Raw genomic sequence first — 12,443 nt, forward strand, 5'->3', positions numbered from 1 at the left:
CATTCATAGATTATTCAGGGATTCGGAAGAGGGCGCTATGTGCTAATTGATAATCCAGTCAGGTTTGAGAAAGGGTTAAAACGACTGAATATTACTAGTGCAGGTGTCAAACTCAAATTCACAGAGGGCCAAAATTAAAAACTGGGAATAAGTCGTGGGCCAAACTAAATATTTATTGAAAAATTTCAACAACATCTGCATGTTTTCTCTTCTTTTGTTAAACCTTTTTTTTATTAAAATAAATGTTTAATAATAGTTTTGCTTAAACATTGAATCCAGAACAAGCATAATATAAAATAATAACAACATTTTAAATAAATAATGTCTCTATAGTCTATCTGTAGCCGGCGGGCCAGCTCTAATACATATTTGATATGACCTCGAGACCAAATATAATTATATCGTTGTTACGGCCCTCACCCCAAACGAGCTGGATCGTAACAATCGTGGGCCAAAATTGGCCCCCGAGCCTGAGTTTGACATGTCTGTACTAGTGGTTTTGCGTGGTTTGGACAAGTGACTTGCCTTCTCAAAGTAACCAAAAACATAATGGGCCATTTGTAAGAAATACGGTAATTTTTGCTGAATTATTACAGGTTTCTGTTATTCCGGTATTTTCACTTAGAAATGTAATACCCGCAAATAACTTAAAGCATGAATTAGTTTGGTTTATAAATACTGTAACAAGTAAAAGTACCAAGTGAACCCTGCACAGATGAGACGTGTCGATATTTGTAAAGACATGTGTGCCGTTTTAAAGCACTCTGGCGCCCTCTTGTGGCAAACCATCTGCATAACGCAACGAGTCACAGTGCCCTTAAGTTAGTTATCATGCAACAGTATACTCTTCTCTACTCGAGAAACCTGTTTAACATTATTTGACAAAATTATTGGGCTAAACTTCAAATACAGTCTCAGATGACACAGCAATGAATGGGGGGGAGAAAAAAAACACAGACACTTAAACAGGTCGAATGTTTATAATGAACAAAACTGCCATTTTACAAACAGGTAGGCCTATACAACCAACAGATTTCATAGAGACAAAGTGATACAGGCTCAGAGGGGGCAGAGAGTGCAGGAGAGGAGGAGTTGTGCTGCAGCCCTTGGGAGTGTCCGAGCGCTGTGCCACGGATGGCCCTGCTGTAGGGGAAGGTTGCATATCAGAAGATTCTGCGTCACGTGGCAGTATAAGCAATGTGTACGACCAGTCTCCGTACATTGTTCCAACCCGCTCCATGTGGCACACAGTAAACATTTTAGATAATCTGTATCTAAACAAAACACCACATACCTCACATATTCAAAAATGACCTAAAAGCATCCACAGCAGCCCACCACTGTATAACTGCCTGGACTCAGAGTAACATGATGGAATATACTGTATGTTGAGATGAGGGGCTAAGGATTAGACTTTGCCTTTGTGTATCAGTCACAATTTGACCAGGTTTGTCAAAATAGCGGCAATGCAAAATGGCATATTTTTTACGATTCTTGTGAAATCGGTATTTACAGAGTTAGCCAGAGAAAAGAAGCAGCTTGAGTTTTGAATATGTTGGAGGCTCACTGTGGCTCACACGAACTAGTAGCAATGTTAAGTTTGCAGCTGGAGCTATAGGGTGCTGTAGATTATGCATCTCATGTTGTGTCTGGGGACAATGCAGACATCTTATCTGGAAACTCTCACTGAACACAACCCAAATAAAAAACACCTGTAGATTATAGCCATCATCAGAGGCATTTGAAGGACATCATTCAATCTTAGGAGTATAAAGGGTTTATAGTACTAAGGAGTGCACATGCATCCACAGGCTTTCCCTGGGAAACTTCAGACCCCACATGGAAATTGCCAGGTTTTGGCTAGTCTCATTTTAAGGCTACTTTTTTCTATTTGGCTAATCCTGCCAGGTATGAACTGGGGACATGTATTCGGCTGCTCCAACAGTAATGCACTTCATTAACACATTTCTACTGCATTCAAACAAACACAGTGCAGGCTAAAGGACAATAGTGTAAAGAATGGTTGGTACAAAACTGGTTCTGTAAGATCCATACCAGGACCTGGTTATGTTGTTATGAAGGTATGCTTCTGTTTTGGTTTTCTCTGCCATTTAAAATAATTCTGGTTTAGGGAAAAAGGACTGAATAGCATAAAAAACGGCCAGTCAGATAAAAACAAAATCTGTGTGTTGGTTTTCACTTTCAGGGCAAGAACAGGAAGAACACATGAAGATGGCACTGGACTTAGAGATTTAAAACCGTAAAGTGAAATATTGTCCGTCAATCCAACACAAGCTGACATTGTTTACGTGTGAAATAAAAGTAGTGTGCTCCTCGAGATCCACATACTTCAGAGATGCCCAAGGGAAACAAACAGCACTCTCCAACACAGCAGAATAAAAAATAATTGAACTTTGAACCATTTAAAAGTGTTTCGAGTAGAAACACAGCTGTCCGCTGTTCTGCCAGTTTAAAATAATGACATCATCAAAGAACTGTACATGAACAAGAGCGCCACTGCCAGGACAAAAGTAAAACCATCTTCTGTGTGCTAATGACCTCACACCCACCTGTTCAGAGGGAGACTCGAATGCTACATCGAAGTGTGGTGGTGGAGAAGAGCTGTAGATGTTCTGAACAGAAATGCTGCATATAAAATATCTGCTGATGTAATCACTGGGTCACACCAGGGCCTGGACATGGTCCTGTCCTGATCTCCCAAATCCACCTACAGCCCAGCACACAGAGTCTCCAGACGAGCTCCAACCTTCACCTCGGTCATGAGGCCCGGCTCCTCGTGGCACAGCCCAAACAGAAGCGCATGAAGCAGGTGGAGGAAAACAAAAGGAGGGAGAAACACAGCAGTGTCTGGAGAGAGCTGCCAGTGTTAGGTGGGCAGTGGGTCATCATCCCCTTTATTGCACTTGCATTTACAGCACAACACAATGGGCGTGGCCAGCAGCAGGAATGGAGAGGCTACCAGGAGCAGGAGCCCGAAGCCTGCAAAGATCCCCACCACCTGCACAAAGAAAGCAGTCATGTTGGTGGGTGGGTCTGAAGTTTTATTGAAAGTGCAGCTGTAGTCTAGAATTTATGTACGTTTGAACAATATAGTATTTCTTCAAAAAACATAAACACTTAAAGAAAACATAAGCACCACAGTTTATAAATGAGAAAAATGTCCTACCACTCTCAGTGAACACCACACTTCTCAAACACAATCTGAACCTACATTGCTGTTTTGTAATAATGTTTTTTCCCAGTTTTGCTCAAATAGTATATTTAAATAGAAATCACTGTGTGTTATCCCAAAGTATGTTAGTAATATATGTGTGTGTAGTCTGCAGTGTTCCAGTTGTGTATCTGGTGTTCTATTGTTACTTGCTTTTTTAGATGCCAGATGCAATCGAAATATTAAGCAGATCTGTAGATGTTTATGTTTGTTATAAGACTGGAGCAGTAGCAGTAACATACAACTGATTCTGCTTTTGCCACACAAAGTTCTTAGTGTTGTGCAGGAAAAAAATGTATTGGAGGAAAGTGGGCATTAAACTGGGACCAGAAGAGGGCGCCATATAACAGTTGATTCTAAAACAGATTGGGTTGCAATACATTATTTTGGTAGACAGCTATGTATTTTTAATTAAGTTGACCGTGCATTATATTATTTTAATAATCAACGTGCCACACCTTATTGCAGTGGTCGGGAAAGATGCAATAAGTGAGTGAATGGGGAGAGGGAGAATAGGTGGTCTGTGTTAATAATGCAAGCCCAATATCCAGTGGTTAGTCTAATGGTTAAGCAGATTGTGAGCATTCTTTCTGTGTGGCGTTTGCATGCTATGCTCATGTTTGGGTAGGTTTCTCCCAGGTGGGGCAGCCCAAATACAGAGAATTCCTTACAGTAATCTTCTATTCACCACATAGTTTGAAAAATCTGATACTGGTCCGTGTGTTTAGAAAGTGACTCATCTGGAGTGGTGTTGTGTCAGTTGATCATTTGCAGCTGTAAACAGGCTGGGCTCATGCAAAAAGCACACTATTGCTCTAGCTCATTTCACATAGTGGTGCTGTTAGGGAAGTGTACATGTGCCCTCCCTGTCCATGTCTCACCTGCGTTCTGTGCCAGATGACTGAAGCCCGGGAGTGGCCCAGTTTGTTCCGACAGGGCCCTTTGTCGTAGTGGATCAGGAGGAAGTCGTCCTGAGAGGGCACATACAGTTCAGTCAGGGCATCAAGACATTGACAGCTGCACTTACCAACTCACAAATTTACAAACTACAGTACAGCTGGTTCTTTTTACCTTTAGAAATTCATGAATGCTACTGTTTGACCCTGTTGTATTTGTCCTAAAATAGAGCTTTGACTGGAAACTTCAGCAGCAACTATAAAAAATCTGTGCACAAGGTTACAGTTTGCCCACTCAATACTTCTAGCCTAGGACCCATTTCTCAGAAGTACATTCACACTTTGTAAAAGGACTGGTCACTTCAGATCTGACAGACAAGCCACATGGTTGTGTTAACTCTAACTTCAGCTAAAAATGATATTATTTTCATGAACACTTTTATTTTAGTGTGTCCTACAGAGACCAGGATAAAGGATAAAGGCTAAAGTAAAAGCTGAGACTCACATCAAGGGACTCCAGGCAATACCAGCAGAATGCATGTTTGCAGTTCTTGCACATCATCTGTGCACAGCCTTCATCACGCTCTATGTACACTTTGCATTTGGGACAGCGCTTAATAGGAGCATCATCCTCCTCGTTCTTATATAAAGAGCTGGAGAGACAAGTGAAAAAGAAACATTTTTGATAAGTACACATCCCATCATGTAAAAGTATTCACACTTCCTTCAAGGTACATGCTGATAATATTTAATGTTGCCTTTTTGTTCATTTTCAGCAACTTGGGTTTAAACTAACTTTACTGATGCACAAGGGAAATTACTTAGACACAATAGTTAGCTAGAAGAACAGTTATAATACTCATAACAAAAAGCACAAACGTACGTGTACCATTCGTTCTTTTGAATTTCAATTAAGAACGAAAAACAATAAAATGGGAAAACAGTTTGTTATTTCATTATTCAGGTTTTCTGTCACAAAAAAACCAGACAAATTTCAACCTCTATTTCTAATATGTAATTTAAAGTTTATTAAAATAACACTGAACACTCTCATTTTTTTGCCCCGGAGGTTCTGTTGCTAGAAGACAATAAAATATCTAAATTAAAATATGCACCAGTTATTGGTGTTATTTGAAACATTTAAATTAAATATTTGAAATAGAAATCTGTTTTTTTTACACTAAAACAGAATAATGAAATAACAAACTGTTTCCCATTTTATTGTTTTTCGTCTTTAATTGAAATTCAAAAGAACGAATGGTACACGGACCCACAAAGAATGGTGCTTTTATTAGAGTTTATGCCAAAGAATATGTGTGAAAATATATGTGTCAATTAGACAGAATTATATATGTGTATGTAAGAGATAGAGTGAGGCAATACAGTGTAACAATGAAGCTGCTACCATCTTCATCTTTTGACATGACATAAGGTTATCTGTTACATAAGGGCGAGTTGTAATACAAGTTAAACAGTGATTTGGAATAAATGATCATTAGCATACTTTATGTTCGAGGTGTCAGGACTCCCTACCTGTTTTCCCCGGGGAGGAAGGTGGCGATGGGCAGGCTCTCGCGGCAGGCCTGTCCAGGGTGCCAGTTGGCCTTACAGGCTGAGCAGAACTCCAGAGCGCAGACGGCACACTGCACGAGCTGAGGCCGGGGAGGAGAGTCAGTCTCCTGCAGCTGGCACACGGCTTGGCACGAGGACGAGGGGCACCATGTCCGACAAGGGTCCAACAGCACCTCTACAACAGCATCATCATGAGCACAAGGCTAGCATCGGCGGTCACTAACTACACAACGCAGAGAAGCACCACTCCTCATATTAATGTCCATCTTTTCTACTTAGAGTTAGTGCTTTTATTCTTTAAACTTTAGATCAGACCACAGCTAAATGCAGGACAGTCTCAACTGGTATCTCCTTAAATGAGGTTGCATTATTCAATTATTCTATTTTTACAATGACAATCACACCCATGTGCGACATCTACTGTCACCCACGGCCAAAGAAAAAACTCCATTCACTCCTGGTTCACACTGTGTGCTGTAACAGAGATGAAACAGCCAAAGCCTGGGAAAACTGTTTATTCTGCAAAATACCAGACACTTATCATTTGCCTAAGTCTAGCTTCCTGTCTGGCTTGTCATTTTCTTCAACTTTATGTAAACCCCCACGCAGCAGTCAGTAAAAATAGACTCGTGGGGTTTTTTTACCACTGTGCTGGATCCACATATTCACTGAATAAACACTTCATTGTTTTATATTTCCTAAAGGGGATTAGGGTTAGGATCAGAGTCCTATTTCATTATCTGATTATCACTTACCTCTTTCAAACTGAAGCTTCTTGTATCTCTGCATCATCTCTGTGGCCACCATGCATTCAATCTGAAGCAAATCAGGACAACAAAGAATGAGCAGGTGACAGTCTGAATAGTATTAGCCCACAAGATCAAGAGAGAGAAAGAGAGAGAGAAAGCCCTTTGACTCTGTGGAGCCCCAATGAGCTCACACTGAAGCCTGTCTCTGGATCACAGGCCCTGTTTGTCTCTGCTGTCTCTGGGACAGTGCTGCATTTCTCATAAAATCTCAAACATGACTTGAGCTCAGAAACCACTCAAACAGCAGGGGTGTGCAAAAGTATCAAAAATATCGATATATTGTATTGTTTAATGTGATGATACAATATCAATATTGTAATACAAATCTTGTGGTTTGGTTACAAGTCTAAAAGCCTACCCTTGTAATCATTTAAAGTTATAAAATGTCAAATATTATTTGAAAGATAAATAGGCACATAAAAATATCATGGCTCCTTGTTAGCCGTTATAGAAAAATTTTTAGGCTGATGCTAAATTACTAGACGCCATACCCTGAATGTCTCTCAGCCCCGTTCCCAACTCTTCCACTTTGTGACATGTGAGGCTTTACCTCATTCTCCAGCAGGTGTCCTCGTTTGGGGCAGGCTGAGTCGGGGCAGCTAATAGCAGTCTCAAGACCTTCTTTAATCAGGAGTTCCACATACTGCTTCAGGCACTGAGGGAAAACAACACATAAGAGCAGAATTACATAGAGTTCCTCTGCCCCCACCATCACATTTGTTTGACTGGTCTGATCTGTCACTGGAGCCTCTCTCACCCCTGCCCTTCTCTTATTCAGGATTACATAAACATTGTGAAACTGAAGGGGAAGACGAACTGGCCTTGAGACGATTGGTTAGTCATTGTTATTGCTATAAAACTACATTTGTTTTGACTGCACCACTGTTTCTCCTTTGGTGCAGTCCAAGGCCAGGCAAACAACATAGTAGCGTTTTTGATTGATTATCTGACTGCTCTGATCACATGGGAGGATGGTGTGACCTGGTTACTCAGCATGGACTCGGAGACATCATCTCAAATCACTCACAATCAGCAGCTTTTCTTATATTATTTTCACTTCTAATATGTTAATGAGCCCAGTATGTGTTACAGTCCTTTGTCGTATGCTGCTGTTTGGAGTGGCTCACCAGTGTACAGAAGACGCATTGGCACTGAGAAATAGTGGTCATCTGCTCCAAAGGGAATTCCCCAAGGCACAGCTTACAGGAGACCAGAGGGTCTGCAGCCAGCTCCCAGGTGGGCCGATAGCGCGCTGTCGTCATCTTCACCGCTTCACACCTGCCACGGAAAACACAGGAGAGCACAACATACAATAGTAAAAACATTTAATTGATGGCACCCTCATTTCTTAGAATAGACAGTGTGAGTCAGCTAATTCTTAATGTTATTAGAAACTCCAGGAGGATGAGGTGGAACATTCTCTGGCTCTGGCTCTGGCGTACATTGTGAAAGCGTCCGGTTTGTTGGCTGGGCGTCACTGTTGGCTTATTTTAGTGTCCCCAGCAGTACTCAGCTGTTTACAGGAAGTCCACTACAGGACCAGGATTCTGAGGAACAGGCTGAATGAAGGCCTTAAGGCTGAGCTGAAGTGAGTTGTATGTTACAGTGGTACATTTGTGTGCCTTTACACCATTGGTCCCTCTGACCACAACACACACAACATTCTAGGTGCATAGAAAGAAAATTAAAATTCTGTCAAATAGACAAAAGTTTTTGGTCCTGTTTTTTTTCACATTACATGCTATGGATCCTACCTGGATGAATGAGGGATTACACCAGTATTCAATAATATTGTGCATCGATTAATCAACAAAAGCTCTCAAAATGATTAGGAGAAGTAATAGTAAACAACATAGTCATAGGTGAAGAAGCAGATTAAATTGTCCAGTCACTGCCATGACTGACCACAGGAGCCTGCAGTTCAGTCGAGTTCATACATATCTCTAGTTGTTGTAGAACAAGCTCTGAATTTATATAACGCTAGTTAAATGTAAATATTCCAAGGCACTGAACGTGTACAGTCCTGTCTTCAGCCTGCAGTCAAGGCCATAACATACTAAAGTGTACTTTATGAAGCTGTGAAATGGACTGAGTTGCTTTGATAGAAGAGGTTATACTGAATTATAATAGTTTGGTTTTCTGTAGCACATACAGGGGTAAAGCACAAAACATTACCATCCATAAAGAAGAAATAGGCACAAAGAAATCACAAACAAGAAAATAAACAGGTATCAAACCAATGTGAGCTACTGTAATAAGGCAGTTTGCTGCTCTTTGTATGTCGCCTTTGTGCTAAGACTGAAGAAACAAATAGGCATTGTTAACAAGAACTGATAAAAGAAAACTTACGTGGTCAAGGACACACAAGTGGTTGGTGAGAGCTCAGAACAGCTACAACTCACACTCTCAATGCTGTTTAGTGGTCACCATGGAGACTGGAACTTTATTTATTGTACACATTTAAACATAAATGACTAATTGCACTGGTCTTTTATACAAAGGTGGACACATGACGCAGGGGAGTATGTACCAGCCCCAGAACAGTGAGTGCTTCCATCTTTAGACACATTATTGCCAGCTCTACACTGCTATTTCCTTCCTCAAGAAATGCCTCAGTAAAAGTAACAAGGAGGAAGTTTGAAAAGTAATGTTTTGCCAAAAGAAAGAGCCCTGGCAGGGCACAGGAACAGTTCAGCCATCACACACAGTCTGTTATGTTGTTATGCAATACCGAGGAGAGAGAGAGGGGGGCTACACACAGTGGAACATTTACAGTGCAGCAATCCTCCCACATCAACACAAGATACAAAAATAACAGCACAAACAAACGTTGCAGAGTTTGGACCAGGCTCAGTTCAAGACCTAAAGGTCACTATAAAACTCTCCCACATAAAGGCTATATCAGCCAAAATACCATGTATATTAAAAATAACAGAAAATCTGTGGATCTTTCAAACAAAGCTTTCTAGAGTTATATTTCTGCAATTCAGTCTATTTAATGCTACGGTCTACTCCCAGTTTTTTTTTTTTTTTACATTTGACAATTCAACATCAGATTTTTTAAGCTTTAAGCTCTTTAATTAAGCTTGAGCAAAATTCCTGCCATGTCTTAATATTAATATTAATATTAATATTGATATTAATAATATTAATATTATGCTATGTGCAAGCTAGGGCTTTAACATACACTCAAAAGTCACTTTACAATTTTGTGCATTATTCATTCACTCCATACTGGCTGGCAAGTTACTACTGTTACCACAGCTGCCCTAGGGTAGACGGACAGAAGAGAGGCTGTCTATCTGCGCCCATCGACCATGACCAACATACACCACATTCATACTAAGCATAAGACAATGTGGGTGAAGTGTCTTGCCTATGGACACAATGGCAGTTTTCCCCACAGGGAAACCACTGTGGCACCTGATATTCCCACTGGTCTCCCATCCACGTACTAACCAGGTCTGGCCTCGTTTAACTTGACAAGATCAGGCTTTGACAAGGAAGTTTGGCCACACATAATGAGGATAATGAGAGTCAACTCTTCAGTGGAAAACAGGAGCATGTATGAGAAAGGAGGAAATGTGGTGGCCTATAGCTGAAGAGAAGTGACAGGCCTGAGCTGGTTCAAAAGCAGAAACAGATCAACAAAAGGAGTGTGTGAGTCAGAGCAGCTGTACAAGGAAATGAGTGAGTGAATGGCACTGGTATGAGTGTTATTTCAATTCACTTTCTTTGTGCATAAACTACTTAAAGCTGCTATTTGTAAGCATATTTGATTTTTTTTTTTTTTTTTTTTTTTACCAGTAATTGGCAGATATATGTTCCTCTCTCCACTTACCTGACCTCTTTTCTGGCTTACCTGTGCTATCTGGTCTTCTACTGTCTGTTTGTCTGTCTGTTTGTCTGTCTCCCCCCCCCCCCCCCCCCCTCACACGGGACTAGTGTCTGTCTACCCCCTCACATGGGTGCACTGTCTGTCTGTCTGGCTCCCCCCCTCACACTGGGCCAGTGTCTGTCTCCCCCTCACACGGCGCTACTGTCTGACCCGTGACAGCCTCACCCCTGCTGGTCCGAGCGTGCTAGCTGCCCCTGGAGTTGGCCTGCTGCTGGTGCCTGGCTGTGTCTGGAAATCACAACATCTCCTCTGGTTTCTCTGAGTGGGGAGACTTTTTGTGAGACGATGCACTGCACTAAATGCAAAGGTCAGAGCTGCAGCAGACACAGATCTGTGTCAAAGACTGTTTGTACAAAACAGGCTAGCTCCTACCTGGCTCAGCTTCGTGATGGTTGTCGCTGGGACCAAGGCGGAGGATGAGCTCCTGAAGTGGATTAAAGGGCGTGCGGCCAGGCGGCAGAGAGATGGCGGGACTGGGGGTATCACTGACAGGGACTGGTGTTCATGTCTGATCCGAGTGCCTCAAAGCGCGGAGCAGGGGTTGGATGGCCTGCTGTTGTCGTGTCCAGCGCCATGGAAAAGCATGAAGCCCGTACTAGAGAGATAAACAGAGCGCAGGGAAGCGCCATAGGCTGCTGCGACACTCGCCTCTGACAGCGCCGCTCTGCTCGGGCTAAACACACACAAATACCAGGTACGCCGTGTCCTCTTTAGTTTGCTACATCATTTCCACACAAACATGCGGTTGTGTGAACGCAGACAGCTCCGTGGGCGTCGTGTTTATTAGATCTGCGTTAGTGCTGCCGTGCAGAGGAGATCAGCTGCTTCTCGTTGGAGAGACGCCATCTTTCTACTGTCCTATTCTGCCGCCCAGCGGACACAGCGCGCACTGCAGCAACCACACATACACCGCAGCGCCCTCTGCTGTCTCAACACACGCATATCACCTTCAAGAGAGGAGAGACACGACAACCTGAATTTGTGTCACGGAAATCAAAAAACGAACAGTAGAAAAACAATAAATATGCCCCCAATATCAACATAAATAACTTATTGATTTTTTAAAATAGACTGCATAGAACATAATAACTGGAGTTGATGCCGTTTGATCCGCTCCAGCTGCCATTTTTGCCTCGATCCTTGTTTTCTTTTCACCTGAGCTGCTATGCTGTGACGACAGGACTGGGCACTCTTCATTGGATTATGTGATTTTCAATAAATTCCATAGAAATGGCTTCAACTAGGCTATTTGGCATTTGGCCTTCCCGTTAGTAGTGTATCCATAGACTATATAAATGAGTGAATCCTCAAATGGTGGTTTTCTTCGTGACAACACCTGGGCTAGACCTAGGCCTATACCTAAGATAAATGTTTTATTTCTGGCTAGGTAGATACCGAACAATTTTCCAAAAAATTTAGGCCTACATGTGAACTTTAGTTTGTAGTCTGTAGATCTACCACTGGATGGCGGTAGGAAGCCACAAATGTTATAGTTTGAGAATAAACCTATAGCAAGATTGTGATACACGCAAAATGGGTCCCCAGCCTGGATCTAGACATTCGCAGAAGCAATCGTCACAATGTACAGATTAAGACAACATGTGGTGTTTTGCGTGTCATGGGAATTGTGATTTCTAACCCTAGTTGAGACGCTTTTACTTCATACATTTTGACATTGTGTCTGAATCCTGTTTGCCTTATATCACTTGTCCGTCCTTTGAAACATCCAAATTCACTTCACTGATACAAAACAAAAACAAAACACAAACAAAACAAAACAAAGTGTGCTGGCAATGCGATTGTCTTGCTTTATTGCGCTTTTCCAAACTCTTTAAGCCGATTTACAATGTCGTGCATTATTAATTCACTCCACACTCGGTGGTGTTAAACTACTGAAAAGCTACAGCTGCCCTCGGGGTACACTGATGGAAGAGGCTGCCATTCTGCGCCGTGGGCCCCTCCGCCCACCCCAAACAGTCACGTAAACAACACTAGGCAAGGTGTTTGAAGTGTAATTACCTAAGAAAACAACGACA

At 42.0% G+C, this 12,443-nt stretch overlaps 1 protein-coding gene across 1 annotated transcript; it reads right to left on the reverse strand.

Annotated features, from left to right (window-relative positions):
• Positions 1 to 961: 961 nt before the first annotated feature.
• Positions 962 to 11,270, reverse strand: rnf144aa (ring finger protein 144aa). The gene is made up of 8 exons (XM_055155857.1): positions 10,780 to 11,270; positions 7,637 to 7,787; positions 7,060 to 7,164; positions 6,456 to 6,516; positions 5,662 to 5,875; positions 4,634 to 4,781; positions 4,114 to 4,203; positions 962 to 3,019 (listed from the first exon to the last, which is right to left on the reverse strand). The coding sequence occupies exons 2-8, from the start codon at positions 7,769 to 7,771 to the stop codon at positions 2,888 to 2,890; spliced, it is 885 nt and encodes a 294-aa protein (XP_055011832.1). The 5' UTR covers positions 7,772 to 7,787; positions 10,780 to 11,270; the 3' UTR covers positions 962 to 2,887.
• Positions 11,271 to 12,443: the final 1,173 nt, after the last annotated feature.

Source organism: Boleophthalmus pectinirostris, unplaced genomic scaffold (genome assembly GCF_026225935.1).
Source record: "Boleophthalmus pectinirostris isolate CB_2022bp ecotype Guang Dong unplaced genomic scaffold, ASM2622593v1 HiC_scaffold_10, whole genome shotgun sequence".
NCBI classification, from domain to species: domain Eukaryota; kingdom Metazoa; phylum Chordata; class Actinopteri; order Gobiiformes; family Gobiidae; genus Boleophthalmus; species Boleophthalmus pectinirostris.

Coding starts and splice junctions, on each gene's coding strand:
- rnf144aa (XM_055155857.1), bottom strand. CDS start 7,771: ATGACGACAGCGCGCTATCGGCCCACCTGGGAGCTGGCTGCAGACCCT. Junction 6,517..7,059: donor GACACCTGCTGGAGAATGAG/GTAAAGCCTCAC, acceptor GATTTGCTTCAG/ATTGAATGCATGGTGGCCAC. Junction 4,782..5,661: donor TTCCTCCCCGGGGAAAACAG/GTAGGGAGTCCT, acceptor TTGTCTCTCCAG/CTCTTTATATAAGAACGAGG.